The 20098-nt window shown below is 31.9% G+C and overlaps 1 protein-coding gene across 6 annotated transcripts in view; it reads left to right on the top strand.

Annotated features, from left to right (window-relative positions):
- Positions 1–20098, top strand: part of USP47 (ubiquitin specific peptidase 47) — a 96002-nt gene that overhangs the window by 48157 nt on the left and 27747 nt on the right. For all 6 annotated transcript variants that reach the window (XM_039863614.1, XM_039863615.1, XM_039863616.1 and 3 more), the window contains 3 exons: positions 1688–1837; positions 17583–17678; positions 17781–17933. In XM_039863614.1, coding sequence (XP_039719548.1) covers positions 1688–1837; positions 17583–17678; positions 17781–17933 — 399 coding nt within the window. The remainder of the gene's footprint in view (positions 1–1687; positions 1838–17582; positions 17679–17780; positions 17934–20098) is intronic.

Raw genomic sequence — 20098 nt, forward strand, 5'->3', positions numbered from 1 at the left:
TGAGCGAGAGAGAGAGAGAGAAAGAGAAAGAAAGAAAGATTGATTTGGGGGGATGATTTTTAACATTTTCAGATATTTACTACGTAATTTGCATGTTTTATAATCTGTAGCATATTATACAGTACACTCGTCAAGCATTACCTTTGTTTTGACCAATGGGGTATAGCCATATGGTTTTGACATTTAGGATCCTAGACACAGTAGAGAATTTATACTGAATATAGTGAGAGAGGATCATAGGGATGAAAAAGAGGAAGAATCTGGAAGGTAGCCTGGCGGGTCTACTGTCTGATTGGAGCAATTACGATAGCTTGGACCAGAGTTTTTCAAACTACAGACTGGGATCCATTTATGGGTTACAAAATCAGTTTGGTCACTCTAGCACTTAAAAACTGGAATAGAAAAGTATAAGAGAGCATCACATAAGTAAGGGCAAGTATTGTATTATCCAACTTTTGTAACAGTTATATGTACTAGTTGCGAGGAAAAAAATTTTTTTTTCTGTGGCTTGCTGTCAAAACTGAAAAACACTGGATTGAAACACTAGGAAATGCTCTTCCAGGTGCAGAAGATAATCATATAGGACTGGAGCAGGTAAACGAAGAAGCCTTAATTAAATAAATAGTATTAGAGTAGAAATGATGGTGGATCCTGGTTGAAGGCTTATAAGTCCTAGACATCTGAAGAAATGTAAATTTATGAAAGAGGTAAACTGTAATATGCTTTCTTGTCTATTCTTAAGAGATAATGAAAAAAAAAATTTGAGTTCATTTAGTGATCTAGTTTCTCTACATAGTCCTATGGAATTGTGTTTTAGTAATTTTATATAGATGATATTAGGGTGTTGTTTCTTCTTCATAGATCTGAAGTTACCCTTCCTCTTGTTACTTGTCTGTAGGTCAGTACTTCCATTCAGATCAGCTGGGGCATTCCTACTGAATTCCAAATTTGGGTACAAGAATTTTGAGGCCAGACGTTCACATGGCAGGTTCTTAGGGAGTTATGTACCTTCTTTGGGCCAGAACAGCCCTAGTTGGCTAAGTGTGAGGAGTAGGTAAGAAAGCTGTTCTTTTAGATGAGATTTTGAAGGGGGTGTGGAGTTTAAGATTTTTTTTTTTTAATTTCTACACATTTAAAAAAAGTAGTACATTCTTCTTAAAATTGTTTGATATATATTACTGAAAGTTCAAAAGTTTTATTCGCATCTTGAGCTAGAAGATATAATTTTAGAAATCAGAATATATTATGAGACTGACAATATGCATATGTAAAGCTGTAAAAACAACTAGTTACTTAACTGTAATTATCAACATGCCTAAAGTGGTAGATTAGGATGTAGCTTCATCCTGATGAAAAGATATGAGGCTCAATAGTATAATAAATTAGTAACTTATTTAATAGAACATTTATTAATAGTGAGATTTTTAATATATGAGAATTGAAATAGTTAATTTTTGTCATTGATTTTTAAATTAGTGTTAATCTAATTTTATTTTTAGTTGATTTTTATCAAGTCTTGATTTTCTCAATAGAGTTTCAGACAGATCTTAAAGCTTTCTAAAACTAATGGTAAGAATGAATGTTCTTTTGTAACTCATTTTTAAAAGCATGAATTATTGTGTTTTCACATATTTTAAAAATTATTTTTAAGGAATACTTTTTAAAATGTAAATATTCTTATTTTTAGGCTGATCTTATAAATGAACTATATCAAGGCAAGTTGAAGGACTACGTAAGATGTCTAGAATGTGGTTATGAAGGTTGGAGAATCGACACATATCTTGATATTCCATTGGTCATCCGACCTTATGGGTCCAGCCAAGCATTTGCTAGTGTGGTGTGTATCTTTCTGCTGACTGCTTGTGTATCCATATGCAGAATACATAATAGCACAGTGGTATAATCTATTGTAAGGTAAGTATCATCCTAGATATACCTTCTTGGGTTGTTAGCCATTCCTGCATTTAAACTAGCAAGATCTAGAAGGTTTTTTATCCTTCAGTGAGTCCTAAGAGTGCATGTATAAGAGGGAAAGTGAATGCATATGTTTTGCCTCATGGCTCAGTATTTTATAGGTGAGTAGATTATTTTACTCTATTATTATTTTTTTTTACCTCTAAACAGCCTGTTTTGTAAATGCTATTTTTGTGATCTTTTTTTTTTTTGCATTGGAAAGTACATTTTGTTTGGGGAACATTATTTTGTTCCATACACTTTTAAAATTTGAAAAATAACCTTTGGTTCTATGATAAACGGAGTCTACAGTTTTTAAAGGAGCATCCTATTCCAAAATTTAATTTAAAACCATGCATTGTATAAGCTGATAATTTGAAGAATCAGAACTATATATAATTAGTTTATTTTTATATCGAGTAAGTGGGAGATTATCTAAGATTTTCTTCCTGTTATCCATTTCTTAATTGCTTTTTGGTGTTTTATTATTGCATTTTATTCTTATGTGTGTTTACTTATATAAGAGGAGAGTCATGGAAGGAGTTAAGTTGGTATTTAAAATGAGAGTGCTCAGAAACACTTATTTTGAACCTATTTTGAGCTGGTGGGATCTTTCAGAGCTAACCTAGACATAAAAGTAGAATTTCATCATGATGTTTTGGGTCTTATTTATATTGCTAACAAGCTGGTGGTGGCTTGCAGCTAAAATCAGTGTTTTTAAAGCTAGTCCATACTTTGTCTTCAAAAGTAGTGCTACACAAATGTTTAGTCTTCTGGTCTCTGGGACGATTGATTCCCTTTGCTTTTTTCCTCCTGCTTTTATATGGCTATCAGAAAATAATCAGCAAGAAGTTATAGAATCAGTCAGTGGAATCCAAAGTAAAAGACATTTTCTGGATAGTGGAAGATCAAGACTCTTTTCCTCGACTATTTTCAGTCCACTTCCTGAATAGATTTGAAAATTTTTGTTAAATGCTTAGTATACCCTTCATAAACTATTACTTTAGGTATATAAGATTCCCCATGGTTTGAGTGACTGTTTTTGCTTTTCATTTTTGTTTTGTTTTTACTTTATTTTGATAGTTTAATGTAGAAACAGTGTACTGAAAAACCATTGAAAATTGGTTAATACTTGTTTTTCAATTATTTATTTTCTCATTTTTAATATTAGCATTTCTTTAACAAAATATTTGTTGAAGGTTTACTACAGAAATATTTGGTAATCCCTAAATGATGCAGAATATTTTTTCTATTTTGTTTATGGAAGTATTTATGAAGGATTTTTTAATGTATACATTCAGTTTAGTTTTTTATATATCAATTGAATGTTGAGGAAGCTGGTTTTATTTGTGTTGTTATGTTGCATTATTATATTTGAGTATTCAAATATAAATGCTTAGCTAAATTTTTGTCATTATTTAGTCACCTGTTAAATTGCCTCCACTCTCTTAAATACATTATAGACACAGCAGTGAAGTGATTTAGAGGATACTTTTGGAGAAGTGAAAAAACTCACCTTTGTAAATGGAATTCTCCAAGGGTAGTATCCTCCATTGATAACAGGGATGGTGGGGATAGTAGTGGTGGTGGTGATTCAGTGAGAATTGGAAGTTACAGCTATGAGGCAGTATGTAAGCAGGTTTATAGCAAACATGCACTAATAGGGCTTGCAGAAGGCAATTTAAAACTTCCTAGACTTTGTTGAAATCTCTTGAGGGAAATAACAGCAGGTGAAACTACCCAAGATAGGGGTTCTAAGGAGGATACTACCTTCAGAGAACTTTAGTTGGAGGTAAGTGATCTCCCATTATTTTCTGAATTCAGAACCTATAACCTATACTACTTAAGCCACAGAAATTATTACACAGCATTTAAAATTAGTTTTATATCACTGTTTGCCATTGTGTATTTTGTTAATTTCATGTGTTTTAAAATGAATTTGGTATAAATGTGGATTATAAAAATCTAGTTAAAAGATGCATTATAAAATCTCATTAAGGCTATCTATAATATTTGAATTGACTTCAACTCTTAAATGAACTTTTTAAATTTATATTCCCACTTTTAATTATAGATTCTGGTATTTTTATCTTATTGGATATATTATACACACAAATATAAACACAAATACACACATATACACACATGTACATACATACACAGACAACATTGATGGTTATATGTTTTGTTTATTCTGTGTCTGTTCAGTGAACCGCAATATTATAGATGTGTGTATATAGTGAGGTTAACAACTGATGTTTAATTTCAGACAATTAAGTGTGAGGTTCTGTTAAAAATTAAAGTTTTTTTTCTGTTTTTTAGCTATCTGAAACATCTAGTTTCTGGAGTCGTTTTTGTGCATGCTCAAATAAATTACTTAAGAATAATATTTAAGATTAAAATGTGAATAGAATTAGCACTTAGCTAATTTTCCTTATAACATATATAATCAGTTTTTATGGTCGTTTTCAGCATGATTGATAGAGGACTGTTTTTAATGAGTGCTAATAATTGCCTACAATTTTTAAAGTTTTTCATCATAATATTTTCCTTATGGAATTATTTTTTAGTTATCGTAACTGTGATATTTATTAAATTTCTGGTCTTCATTTTACCTGATCAAGTAGGGAATCAGTATTGAAGGGCTGTTCTGCCATTTTCTCTCAGATTGAGTACGTTCAACACCAGTCTCCAGCAGAATTTAACAGATGGTCAGGAGAAGGTTTCTTTGATTAAATAAATTTGGGAAACTGTATAACTGTAATCTTCTTTGGGAATTTCAAGTGCATATTTTAAATGTCCTGAGGATTCCTATAGTAGAGAAATTTGTTTAACTTTGTTTAACCCAGCATTGTCTTTCTCTGTGGGATGTCTGTTAATATTTCAAGGAACACTTGGATTCTGAGGAACGTATTTTAGGAAGCGCTTCATTAGAGTAAAGTGATTTTAAGAATGTTTCTACTTTATCATTTATGTGCTTAGGATGTTGAGGTGGAGTGAGAATACTGAAATATGTGTTTTAATTTCCTGCTTTAATATATTTTAGTTATTAATCCTAAAAAATTAATATCAGCTGAAAATTACTTGTTATTTTAAAAATTTTGTTCTTAATATTATTTATTAGCTAATCAGAACCTTTTATTTTTACTGATTAGAGCTGTCTATATAAAACTAGTCTTTCTGAATTTCATGATCAAAGAAACCTTGAATCTGCTCATTGCTAAGCTCATTTGAGAATGTATTATTGTAAGGAGATAGTCCTAAATACATTCTAATGATACATAAAAATTAGAAACTTTTTTTGTTAAATTAGCATATTTTATAAACTAAACAAAAATGATATAGCCTCATGTTTGATATTAACTAAGGAAATGTATTTCTATTTAACAGTAAAATTTTAAGACTGTCTTTTTAAGGGAATCTTTTGTCATTTAACATAATTATTAGGTTGCCTATACTGCCAGGTACTGTTCTAGGTCATTTTCTATTTCTTTTATTCTGTTATTGGATAAGTACATTTAAATCTGTTTATTATGGCAAAATATGTTCAGAAGTATGAAATTGGGGTTAGCTGTACATTTCCATATAGTGTCTTTGGAAAGATCAGATTATGTTAAAAGACTTTTGTTCCCTAAGTAAAAGATATGATTATATTAAAGTTTTGAATGGAAAGTTATTAAAATCATAAATATTTATGAAATCATAAGCATTTCAAGTGTTTAGTGTATACAAGTTTATATCAGAAGCCTTATCTTGATTTAGCAGGTGACTTGGATATTCTTAGGTGTTTGGCTTAGTCATATAACTCATTTGGGTGGTGGAATGGTCCAACCTTTTCCAAATTTGTAAGCATCACATAAAGAAAAATAAATCTCTTCCATAGTCTTTCCCCTCATTTTTCTAAGAATTTGTGTGGTTGGACATAGTGGGAACCAGCTTAAAAAGTGGGGACTTCTGCTTTCAGGAAGGTGGAGTAGGTGTATATTGCCCTATTCTTCCTGCTAAAACAACTGAAAATCTTGAATGTTATATATAAAATAAACATAAAAAAGGAGATTCTGAAAGGTGGAAAAAAGGCATAAAGGCTAGGGACCTCCAGGACTCAAGAAATGACATGGGGTGAGTTCCTTGGGTTTTCTTTTTACCTAATATATCCCAAATTTGGAGCTGAAGAAGTTGGCAGCCTGGAAACAATAGGCACTAACTAAAAGGCCTGTTCTCTCCAATCAAAAGACCGGAAAAGGGACAGCCTACAAAGCAGAAAACTTTTATACAGTAACTGTTTTGCTCTGGCTGAACACCACAAAAAAACTGTGGCCCCCGCCCCAACACTTGCCAGCCAAAGCTGAGTGAGGATCTTAAACTTCCAACTTCATGAAGTTGTAACAAGGTTCTCTAAACCCCCACCATGGTGGTTTTAGGGAAGGCTAGGTAGTGAGCTAGGAGTATCATTCTCTGCTGGGCAGGAATGAATCTCCCACTGCCATTCTCCTGTTCCCCTGGTTCACTGCCACTGGAGACCACATGGAAAGCCTGGCCTGCCACTCCCACCTGACAGTAAGGAGGTGTTCCTTTCCCTTCCCACTGAAATGATTCCTACTGGAGAGTCAGGACTTTGACCACTTCCTAGTATAAGGAGCCTCGCCCCCTCCTACCTGTGGTGTCAGCAGAGACCGCAAGTGGAGCAGTAGAGAGATATTCCTGCCCCTCAACAGCCAAGGAATATCAGCAGAGGCCTATTGAGCAGCCAGAATCTCTACCCTTGCCCAGCACTAATGAGGAGGCTCTCCCTACCTCAGGTGTCAATAGAGGCCAAGTGGGAAACCTGGACTTCTACCTGGCATAATGAGGCAGGGCCCTTCTTTCCTGCTGGAGTAATGTCAAGTGACCAGCCGAACCAGAAGATTTATATAGGGTCCAGAATCTAAAATACCCAAAATGTCCAGGTTTCAATAAAAAAAAAAAAAAAACTCTACTTACTAAGAAACAGGGAAATCTCATTTTGAATGAAAGAAGAGATAATCAACAGACACAAACACTGAAATGACAGATATTAGAATTATCTGGCAAATATTTTAAAGCAGCCATCATAGGAATATTTCAATGAGAGATCCTAAACCCACTGGAAACAAGTGAAAAACTAGAAAGTCTTAGGAAAGAAATAGTAGATATAAAAAAAAATGAAATGGGATTTAGAACTGAAAAATACAATTTTAACCAAAAGTTTAAAAACTCAATGTATAGGCTCAGCAGCAGAATGGAAGAGAGAGTAGAAAGAATCAGTGAATGAACTTGAAGATAGAACAATAGAAATTGCCCAATATAAATAGCAAATAGAAAATAGACTGAAGGAAAGAAAAGTTCTAAAGGAACACATGGGACTATAACAAAAGATCTAACATTTGTGTCATCGGAGTCCTGGAAAGAGAGGATAAAAAGGGCAGGACTGGATATATACTCAAAGAAATAATTGCTGAAAAGTCCCCAGATTTGGCAAAAGTAGATCCAAGAAGCTGAGCAAACCCCATACAGCCAAAGGAAGTCTGTCAAAGCCAATTATAGTCAGACTTCTGAAAACTAAAGACAAAATATCTTGAAAGCAGCAAGTGAGCATCCTTATAGAGGAAAAACACTCTTATTTTTTATAAGCAGATTTGTCAGGAAAAACTATGGAGGCCAGAGGGAAGTGGCACATTTTTTCAGGTGTTAAAAGACAAGAACTGTTAACTAGATTCTTATACTCAGGGGAAATATTCTTCAGGAATGAAGGGAAAATCAGGACGTTCTTGGATGAGAGAACATCAAGAGAATTTGTCACCAGCAGACCTAACTTTAAAAAATGTTTAGAGAAAGTTTTCTAAACAGAAAGGAAATGATAAAAGGTAGACATCTTGGAACATTAGGAAATGAAGGAAGAACACGATAAACAGAAATCTGAGTAAATAGGATAAACTTTCCTTCTCCTGAGTTTTCTTAATTATGTTTGAAGTTTGAACCAAATTATAATGCTGCCTAGTGTGATTCTAAATACATGTAAGGGAAATATTTAAGACAATTACATTGTAAATGGAAGAGGGTAAGAAGACATACAGTGAAGTAAAGTTTCTGTGCTTCACTTGAACTGGTAAAAGGATGATACCAGTAGACTGTTAACTTACGTGTATATAATACCTAGAACAAACAACTACTGAAAAAGAAATACACTCAGAAACACTACAAGTAAATCAGAATAGAATTTTTAAAATGTTTAGGTAATCCACAGGAAGACAGGAGAAAGAAAAAAACAAACTAAAATAGCGGACTTAGTTACATGTAAGTGGTCTAACTATACCAACTAAAAGGTCGAGATCAGCATATTAGATTAAAAAACATGACGGAGTAGTTAGTATGCTATCTACAAAAAACTCCCTTCAAATATATTGGTATAGACAGGTTGAAAGGAAAAGGAAGGAAAATAATATTCATATAAACATTAATCAAGTGAAATGAGAAAAGGCTATATTAATATCAGAAAATGTAGACTTTAGAGCACAGAAAATTACTAGTGACAGAGATGGGCATTATATAATGATAAATTATATAATGATAAAATACTATCAAGAAGATAGCAATCCATAAATGTGTATCGAATAAATAGAACTACAAAATATTTAAAGCAAAAACTGCCCAAACTGAAAGTAGAAATTAACAAATCTATAATTGTAGTTGGAGACTTCAAGGCCCATTTCTCAATAATTGATAGGTAGAATCTCTAGACAGAAAATTAGCTAACATATAGAACTCAACAACAACATCAACTAACAGGATCTAGTTGACATTTATAAAAATTCGCACTCAACAATAGCAGAGTACACATTCTTTTCAAGTGCCCATGGACTTTATACCAGGATGGACTATACCCTGGGTCGTAAAACAAAAGACACAACAAATTTAGAAGCGTTAAACTCATAAAGTATGTGTTTTCCAACCAGAGTGGAATCAAATTGGAAATCATTAACAGAAAGATAACTGGAAAATCACCTAGTACTTGAAAGATAAATAACATACTTCTAAATAATCCACGAGTCAAAGAGAAAGTTTAAAGGGAAATTTTTTAAAAAATACTTTGAACTAAATGAAAATATAACATGAAAAATTTTGAGATGCAGCTAAAGCAGTACTGAGAGGAAAACTTAGAGCATTAAATGCTAATATTTAGTAAAATGCTTACATTAGTAAAAAGGAGAAAAAGTTTTGAATTAATAATCTAAGCCCCACCTATTCTGGAAAAAGAAAAGCAAAAGAAACCCAAAGCAAGCAGAAGAAAGGACAAAATAAAAGAGCAGAAAACAGTGAAATTGAAAACAATAAAAATGAACAAAACAAAGAACTAATTCTTTGAAAAAATCAATACAATTTTTAAACTTGTAAGCAAGACCAACAGAGAAAAAGGAGAGAAGGCAGAAATTTCCAGTATCAGAAATTAAATGAATACCACTATAGGCCTTGCAGGTATCAACAGGATAATAAGGGACTACAGCAGACAACTCCACACACATAAATTTGATAACTCAGATGAAATGAACCAGCGCATTAAAAAGGACAACCTACAACTCATCAGTATGAAATAGATAATTTCAGTAGCCCTGTAACTGTTAAGGTATTCATAATTAAAAATTTCTCAAATCAGAAATCTCCAAGTCGGATGATTTTACTGGAGACTTGGACGAAACATTTTAGAGCAGTGAACATCAGTTCTGCACAGTCTCTTCCAAAAAATAGAAATGGAGGGAACCATTTCCAATTTATTTTATGAAGCTAGTTTCATCCTGATATTAAACCAAAGACCGTTAAAACAAACAGCAACAACACCAAAACTATGACCAAGCCAGTATCCTTAAGGCATCTATATGGAAAAATCCTTACCAAAATATTGCAGATAGAATTAAGCAATATATAAAAATGATTATATACCATGACCAAATAGAGTTCATTCCAGAGATTCAAGGCTGATCAGTACTTAAAAATCAGTGAGCTAATATACCATAATAACAGGCAAAAGAATAAAATTTACATGATCCATCAATTGACTCAGAAAAATCACTTGACAAAATTCAATATCTACTCATGATACAAACTCTCAAAAACTAAGAATAAAGGGTAATTTTCTCAACTGGTTAAAGAACATACTCAAAAAACCTACAGCCGAGATCACACTTCATGGTGAAAGACTGAATATTTTCCCCATAGAACGTCAGGGTTGTCTAGGCAAGGGTTGTCTGCTCTCACTACTCTTATTCAGTATAGTACTGGAAGTCCTAGCCAACACAATAAGGCAAGAAGAGGAAATGAAAAGCATATAAATTAAAGGAAGAATTTTAAGTGTTCCTTACCCCTTTTTAGATAACACAATAACATATTTTATGTAAAACCTCCCAAATCATCTACTAAAAAAAAAAAAATCCTAGAAGTAATAAGTGAGTTTAGCAAGGTAGCAGGACATAAAATAAACTTACAAAAATCTATCGTATTTTAAAATACTAGCAAAGAACATGTGGAAAGTGAAATTAAAAACACAATACCATATATAATTGTAGAAAAGAATCTTAGGTGTAAATCTAACAAAATATGTACTGGGACCTCTGTATTGGAAACTAACTATAAACTGAAAAGAATATTTAAATAAACGGAGAGAGATACTGTGCTTATCGATTAGAAGAGTCAACATAGTAAAGATGTCAGTTTTCTACAAATTATAGTTTTGATAAAATTTCTTGCAAAATCTGGCGAGATTTTTTGATGGCACAAGCTATTTCTAAAATTTGTGTAGAAAGCAAAGGAACTAAAATAGCTAGAATAGCTAAAAGAAATTTAGAAAAAGAAGAATAAAGTTGGAGAAATTAGTCTACCTGATTTCAAGACTTATTATGTAGCTGTAGTAATCAAGGCTCTGTAGTATTGGTAGAGGAATAAACAAATAGATTATAGTGGAACCGAATAGAAAACCCAGAAATAGAGCCACACAAATATGCCCAGCTGATATTTGAGAAACAAAAGTGATGGTATTGGAATAATTGGGCATCTATATGCACACACAAAAAAATCCTATACTTAAACCTCATGTCTGGTACAAAAATTAACTCATAATGTATCATAGTAGAGTGTAAAGTTATAAACTTACAGAAATATAAAAAGGAAAAAAATCTTTCAGACATAGGGCTAAGCAATGAGTTCTTAGATTTGATGCCAAAAGAGCTGTCCATAATGGGAATTATTAATAAGTTGGAACTCATCAGAATTAAAAAATTTTTGCTCTTTGAAAGCTCATGTGAAGAGAATAAAAATAGAAGCTATAGATTGGGAAAATATACTTGCAAACCACATATCTGACAAAGAGCTAGTATATAGGATATATAGTAAAGAAGTCTCAAAACACAGTAGTAAAAAAAAAAAAACTCAAACAATCCATTTAGACAGTTGGCAAAAGACATAAACATTTCATCCAAAAAGATATACAGATGTCAGATAAATACAGGAAAAAGTGTTCAACATTACTAGGGAAGTGCAAATTCAAACCACCATGAGGATATCACTACCTACAGAATGGCTAAAATGAAAAATAATGACAGCACAAAAAGCTGGCATCATTGTGGACAAACTGGATCACTCATACTTTTTTGCTGGGAATGTGAAACGCTACAGGTTGTTTCTTGGAAAACTAAACATGCAATTACCATAAATTCCAGCGATTGTACTCTTGTATTTATCCCAGGGAAATGAAAACCTATGTTTGCACAAAAACCTGTACACAAATATTCATAGTGGCTTGCTTTTAAAATCCCAGAGCCAGAATCAGCCTAGGTGTCTTTCAGTAAGAGAATGGTTTAACAAACCTTTGTACATATAAACCATACAATACTCAAAAAGGAACAAATTATTGATACACAAAAATTTGAATGAATCTCCAGGGAATTATGCTGAGTGGGGAAAAGCCAATCCCAAAAGGTTACATATGGTATGATTCCATTTATATAATATTTCAGATATGACAACATTTTAAAACTAGGAGACAGATTAATCATTGCCAGAGCTTACTGATTTGGTGGGGTTGGGGGAGGACTGGTAGTTGATTACTATAAAAGGTCAACGTAAGACATCTTTGTAGTGTAGGAACTGTTCAGTCTGTTGACTCATAGTAGATACATGAATCGATACAGGTTATAAAATTGTATATAAGTTAAAAACACACATACACAGACAAATGAGTACACTAAAACTGGGAAAATCTGAATAAGAAAGATGAATTGCATCAATATCGATATCCTGGTTTTGATATTATGCTATCGTTTTATAAAGTGTTACCTTTGAAAACGGGGCAAAGTATACAAGAGTTCTCTCTATTATTATAATTGTATGCAAATCTACATTTATCTCAAAAATTGCAATTAAAATAAGTGGATAGGTTAGGTAAAAGTATTTGGAGTAATTTTCCTAAACAAAACAAAAACACATTATATGTATATTAATATATCCTGGGAAGATAGTTGCATATATCTGCTGCTATATATCAATAGCACAAAATTGCTAAGTACATGAAAGTCAGTTAGGAAATAGTTATCAGTGGTGGTTCTGATTTATCTTTGTTCAGTTTGAAAAATAAAATATCAAAATTTAATATGTCTCCATTTAAAATAAAATAGACATTGATGGAGAAAGAATTTATATATAGGTTAAGAGGAAAAAGAAAAATGAGATTTATAGACAGTACCATTCCTTGGCTATATATTTTGATTGTGCTGTGCTTAGATTTTCTGCATTAAAAATTGTGATAACCAGTATTTTTTATTTGGAGAACTAAGGATATAAGAATTCTCTATATTCTATTCTGAACTGTGAAAATTATGTCCTAAAAAATGCACAAAATTACATTTTGTATACTGTGTAAGTTGTAGAAAATAAAATTGTTATCTTTGCTTTGGAATGATAAAGAATAATCATATTCAACCCAAAGCTAGTTTAGAAACATGATACATGAATTTAACACACTCAAGATGACAGTTCATGGTAAGCAGTACAGTTTATGTGTGTGAGAGAATAATGGTACAGCATTTATAATATTTTGTTCCATTTTTATGATCCATAACTTTTTAGTATTCATAATATAGTTTGGCATGATTTTTATTTATCTTGTACTTCACATTGAGGATAAATGTATATAACCACATTAGCCCATTTACATATCATTCACATATATTTATTTGTTGAATGGATAGATGAATTGAAGATAATTTTTATAACTAACCTTAATTACAGTTATCCTGGTGACAACTTGTTTAAAAAAGCTAGAATAAGCTGTAAAAACTTATTAATATAGAAATTGAAGAAAACTTACTAATATAGCTTTAACTGGTTCTCAGTCCGAAGGATAATGGTGGCTACCTCCACACATTCAAAAAACCCATAGAAGGTATACATTAGTTGGGTTTCATTTGTGTTCCTTTTGCATTACTAGGAAATAGAATATCATGAACTTTAAATTACCGCTTAAGTAGCAAAATAACCACCAAATTCCAACAGAGGTACCACTGCTGCTGCAAGTCTATATGTGGGGAGTGTGGAGTGGGAAACTTTAGAGACTGTATGTATGAAACAGATCAGAGGGGGTTGAAGGACTTAAGCAAAACAAAGAAAAACCACCCTCAAAAAGAGGAAGTACAACAGTTATGTGCCAAAATAGTGAACATAGATTGAACTTTATAGTTTATAGCACCAACTACAGGGAAGGAGTTTTAGAGTGAGAGGGATTAGAAGTGACAGCCTTTGGAAGAATTTTGCTTTTGGAGAAGGAAATAAACAGAAGGGGTGCCTCCAAGCCTTAGCAAGTGAGAGAAAACAAGAAAAAGAAAAAGAAAAGATCCTGCACAATGAGAGAAGACCAACCTTTCCCCTTCCATTACCAATTCAATAAATTGCACTTCACTGAGTTGATAAAATAAGGTACTCTCAAACTAAGGAATGCTATCCACAAAATGAGTAGGGAAAAAATCAGACTTAGAACCACTGTTAGAAGAAAACAAAATATGTATGAAATCATTTCAGCTTATGAAAATCTGCCTCCCTCCTCCCACACACACAAAACCCTCAGGAAAATAGCCACAAAGTAGAATAGTATGGAGTAGAACAGTACTCTAGCCTAAATCAGATATTCTCAAATGAGCAAAACAATCTGGTATCCAAAAATTTAAGGAGAGAAATGGAGTTTTAAAAAGAAAATTAGAAGAAATTCAATGAATGTTAAACTCAGGAAAGAAAAAGATAAAACTGTTAGAAATGAATAAATGATAAAGTGTTTGAGAGAGAATAGAATGGAATGAAAATCTAAGAAACATCAACTGAAAATTAGATTAAAAAAGAAGGATCTCAGAATAATTGTTAAGGGAAGACCAGCAAAAGAAGTCCAACATAACTGGAGCCTGAAGTGTAAAAACAACAGTGATACGAAACTTACAAACTATATTCCAGGGAAACTTTCTGGGAATAAGGGAAATTTAAATCTGCCTTTTGAAGGGCCCACCATTGACCTGGAATGATCAACTGTGAGAAATGTTTTAGCAAACTATTAAACTTTAAGGATAAATTGGACTGCCATTAAGAGGTGTAACATTCAAATCATGGCAACAGAATAGCAGTTTCAAGAAATTCAAAGAAAGTATAAGCCAAGGATTTGGTATCTAGCCAAATTTTCCTTCAGTTATGATGGCAATAGAAAACCAGTTTTGAACATTGAAAAACTCACTGAATATTGTAATCATGAGCCCTTCCTGAGGAATTTATTAGATGATGAGCTCCATCCAACTAAGAGATCACTAGGAGAGCTCCAGCAAAAGGACTTAGCATTTGATTTATTGAATTAGAGAATTAAGGACTAATTAAAATTGTAAAAATAAATATTAAATTTTAAAAGGGTGAGAACGCAGGTAGAATAGTCTGAAGTGTTTTATGTTAGACAAAGTACAAAGAATATTCTGAAAAAAAGGATAAGAAAGAGAAAAAGGAAAGTAGAATAAGATCATAGACTGTTGAATAGGTGGAAAATAGTACCATTTAGAAATGGCAGACTAAACACTAAAAGCTTAAGAAGGGAGAACATAAAGAGAATTAAGGACAATAATAAAAGTGTAAATGTACTAAAACAAAATTACTAACCTCCCTAAGTACCAAAAGAAAATATAAAAAACAGTAAACATACCATGTAGAGAAAGGAACAGTAAATATTACTTAATGCACACAGTAATCATACAGTAGTGACTGAGATGAGACACAACATATTAGTCATACCAAATATGAGTAGACTTAAATTGCCTTTATTAAAAGAAAAAGATTTTCAAGTTGGCTCATAAAGCAAGCATTACATTAAAATTTGGTTTAAGCAAGAATCTATAAGTGGATGCTAAATCTAGGATGGAAAGTTTAAGGCTCAAGATTTTTGCATTGTCTCCCAAGGTCTCCTTACATATTGTTTATAAGCTACAAGGAGGAAAAATGATAATTTTATAGTGAACAACACCCTAGCTGTGACTGAAGTTAGGACTGTGATACCCTTATAAGAACACACCATTAACTTAGTAGTCTATAAAGGAATGCATAATCTGAATCTAATCATGAGGAGCATCAGAGAAACGCAAGTCGTGGAACATTTTATAAAATAACTGGCCTCTACAAAAAAATATTAATGTCATGAAAGAAAGGCAGGCTTTGGAACTGTTCCATACAAAAAGAATCTGAAGAGACAGCCAGCCAAATGCAATCTGTGATCCTGAATTCCTTTCTCTACTGGATAGGGAGAAAAGCTACAAAAGACATTAGGATAATTGACAGAATTGGAATATGGACTGATGAAAGCACTTACCGATATTAAATTTTTCTGAATTTGTTAACTGATGTTTAAGAATATTCTTGTTTTTAAAATGTCACATTGAAATATTAAGAGGAAAAGCATAATGTGTGAACCAACTCTTAAGTGGTTCCGAAAAATACATAATGTGCATGTGGGTGGGATAATGATAAAGCAACGGTAGCAAATGTTAAAACTTGGTACGTCTGAGTAAAGAGTTTATAGGAATTTTCTGTTCTTTAAACTTTTCTCCGAGTCTAAAAAAAAAAAAAGACGGTAGCTCTAGCTATGAACTGTAAACCAGAGACCAATACACACATACCTTAGCTTACCAAAGTAGGATTTAAGTTACATAATTTTTCACTCTCCTTGTTCTCCACTCCCCAACCCCCACAGCTCGATTTCTTTTTTAGATATTGACTATTTTACCAGTTCAAATTACTTCTATTTGGAAAACTTGACAAATTTGATATAATACTATGTTAAGCTGTAGATGCAATGTCTCTGAAACTTTTCCTTCTTTTTACAGAATTTGCCTTTTTTCTGCTTAAACTATACTTTAGAGAAAAAAAAAATTCGAAATGTGTCCTTTCTTGTGACTTCAATAAAATCCTTGGTCATGTGGACATCCCCCAGCTAATTGGTTCTCCCACCTTTGGTCTTCCTTGCGTTTTGAGAACAAATAGGAAATGGATAAAATTAGAAGCATTTTTAATATCTTTTCATATTTTTGATCTTATTCCAAAATGAGCTTTGTCAAACAATATGTGGATAGTAGTTTTTATAAGCTTTGCCAGCTGTTTTACAACTAAGTCCATTTTGCCAGATCAAGCTCTGTATTTATTTTTAATGAACAACAGATACTTAAAGATACTTTGTCTTAATGATTCCATTTCTTTTTCTTTATATGTAATAAATAATGTCAGTAGTTCTGCTTAGACCATATGTGGAGAAAAGAGATGACATCAAATGAAATTTGGATTATGCAATCTTGTATGTTGTGTTAACTAAAGTTCATTTTTTTGATTGTGAGAAATTAGTGATTAAAAATTAAAATAAAAATTAATTTTGTGCCCACTTATTCCTCAACAGTATTCAAAAGTTTCTTGCTTCTGTCTTAAGGCTGTGTGGAGAAAGAACCACATGATTCTACTAGGTGAACAATCCAGTAGCTCTCATTATACATTTTCAAATGGAGCAGTATATGACAGGTCTATTGTGAGACATTGTGTGAGAAGATAGCACAATGTTTTTCAACCTTTGTAACTAGTGCAGTGGTGGATCACTGACCCTAAATATAGTGATTAGGATGATTATTAGATTTCTAAGTGTATGAATAGTGTGAATTCTTCATAGTTTTGTGTTACTACATAGTTTTAAAATGTCTCTTTTTATAAGAAGATTGAAGTGCTACATGTAACTGCTTTTCTAAAAAGTATGGATTTGCTTTTTAATCTAAAGACTGAGGATTTTTATTAGATTACTTAGCCAAACACCACAACATAAAGTCAGTAAAAATTAGGTAGTAATGACTGATGTGCAGTAGTCGGAAAGGCAGATCTCATGAAGAATAAAATAAGTAATTATATTTTTGCTCAGTTTTTATAATAACATTTTAATTTTTTATCCTTTTTCCATTTTCAAACCATTTTTAACTAAACTAATTTTCTAACCATTAAGCAATGTTTTTATATTCAGGACTTTGTCATTAATATTATATTTAAGTAATTATGACACAATTTTTTTTTCTAACTAGGAAGAAGCATTGCATGCATTTATTCAGCCAGAGATCCTGGATGGCCCAAATCAATATTTTTGTGAACGTTGTAAGAAGAAGTGTGATGCACGAAAGGTAGATGCCATGTAGAAATTAATACTTAATTACCTGAGACATAGTCAATATTTAATAGGTCCCTCTTTTTTCTGTTTCTTTCCTTTCCTTTTTTTTTTTTAGGGCCTTCGGTTTTTGCATTTCCCTTATCTGCTGACCTTACAATTGAAAAGATTTGATTTCGATTATACAACCATGCACAGGATCAAATTGAATGATCGGATGACATTTCCTGAAGAGCTAGATATGAGTACATTTATTGATGTTGAAGATGAGGTAAAGATTTATTATAATTTCTTATAAGATTTGTTTACTAAGCCACTTGGTCAGGCATGTTTAAAAAAGGTATTTGGGGTAACTGATGTTATTTAGAGTGTTTTCTTGATGGAAGCTTTTCCTTTCCTTATTTTCTAATGCCAAGTTTTATAAAAAGAACTAACTTTGTTTAAGCTTTTCCCGTCCACCATAAATTATATTTCATTTATTCTCGCTTGGTCAAAGTAACTTATGATATTCCTTGAAAAGACAAAAAGGATCTGAAACTTTGGAATTATTTCTTTAATTTGAGTGATAATTTTATGTTTCATAACTTTCTCAGTTATCGAAACAAACCAATCTAAAGGTGGGCTGCCCTTTGTGGTACATCATAAACAAAGAACAAATACATAATGAATATGAACAAGCAAAAAGGATGGCCTTAAATTCTTATATTTGTCTTAGTGTCTTTTTCAAGGATTAAGATTTCTGGGTTGTTCTCACATAAGGTTTGCCTGCTCTGAAATTGGATAGGTTAGAAAGATAGAAAAGAAAAGTATTTTGCCTTTTTTCCTTTTCTAATTTTTTTAAAATTAAAATTTTATTTAAGTAGTTTGAGGATGGGACTTTGAAGTACACAGATAAAGCTCATCAATTTCTTCCACTCATTGACCTCCCAAATTCTTTAGGTTCCTCTTTCCTTATCCAATAAAAGATTCATAATGTCCCACTCTATTCTTTTGAAAATGCTTATAATTTCATTATGAGGAATATTTATAATTACTTAACGTAGTTGTTTCAGAGTGATAGATGCATATTCTCAAAACTTTAATGAAGCATTTTTTTTTCTGATTGGAACTGATTACTGTAAGTTATAAAAATGCCTTTTCCCAGAAGCTCAAAAATAATTTTAAATATTCATCAAGTTTATTTAATGTATAGAAGAGCAATCTTTCTGGAGCCTCACTTTCTTTCTTTGTAAAGTAAGGATGATAATTAGTTTTATAGGTTTTTAAGAAGAGTGTTCCTTAGATAAAGTAGATGTTCATTGAATGGTACCTGTGACCAAGTAACGTATTGAAAGGTTTAATTTAAAATAATATCTCAAACTCTTGTGCTTAAGCTAAGAAATCTACCTAAAGTATACCAAACTTTCAAAGGAGATATAATCTTTGTAGGATTCTTACTCAAACAGAGATCAATGTTAGGTCAGTCTTCTGTATATTCCTAATATATTTGTTGTAAAGGGAAATCTTTTCCAAAGGAAGGAAACCTAGAAATAAAGTTTGGCAGGAACTTTTAGGAATTCTAAGTTCATTTCTTGGGAGAAGAGATGTTCTGGCTTAGTTAAAGAAGTTAAAGGAATGCTCTTTTGGGGCTTAGTGTAGAGTTCTAAAGTTGGTTTTCACTTCCATTTTCCCTTGAACCAAACTTTCTTGAAGAATGAGGACTTTGTGTTAGATGTAGTCCCTACAGCAAAGTTCTTGGCAAACAAGCAGTCAGTGCTTATTTTATATTGCTTGGTTAATTCAGGAGCTTCTATTGCAATGCCTTAGAGAAAAATTCTTAAGTTATTTAAATAAAAACATTTTTAGATATGTATATAAAGTATTAAAGGAAAAGGGAAAGAGTTGTTTGAGGATTTCTAAAAAGTAGATTACTTCCATTTAAATTTGCATAAAAGAGATTTAAAAATCATAAGAGCATTGAAAAGTATGATTCTTGTTACATTTTCACCTCCAAACACTTGACTATAAAATTCTTGAGAATAGATACAATGTCTTGTCTTTCTTTCTAATTGTCTATAATTGCCTAGCACAGTGATAAACGAAACTGAATTTTTTATTCATGAAAAGATGATAGTCTTTTGGAATTTGAGAACAAAAAAAAGGTCATTTGGTACCTTAGGTTCTCTGCTTTTGTGGATTTAGGTGAAAGAAATGATCATTTTATATTGTTACTTTGCAGTTGTAAACAAATGGGGTTTAATAAATTCTGAATCAGTAATTTGTTGTATTAGAATTTTAAGGACATTAATAGAAATACATTTAAAATATGCTTTTTTGTTTTATTTTTATTTAAAGCCTCACTTTTTAAGAGAAACTAAATTTACTTAAAGTAAAATAAGTATTAATAATAGCTTAAATTTTATGTGATGAGGTTAACAGCATATAAATAAAAAGTTT

Source organism: Pteropus medius, unplaced genomic scaffold (assembly GCF_902729225.1).
Source record: "Pteropus medius unplaced genomic scaffold, Ma_sr-lr_union100, whole genome shotgun sequence".
In the NCBI taxonomy this organism is placed as follows: Eukaryota; Metazoa; Chordata; class Mammalia; order Chiroptera; family Pteropodidae; genus Pteropus; species Pteropus medius.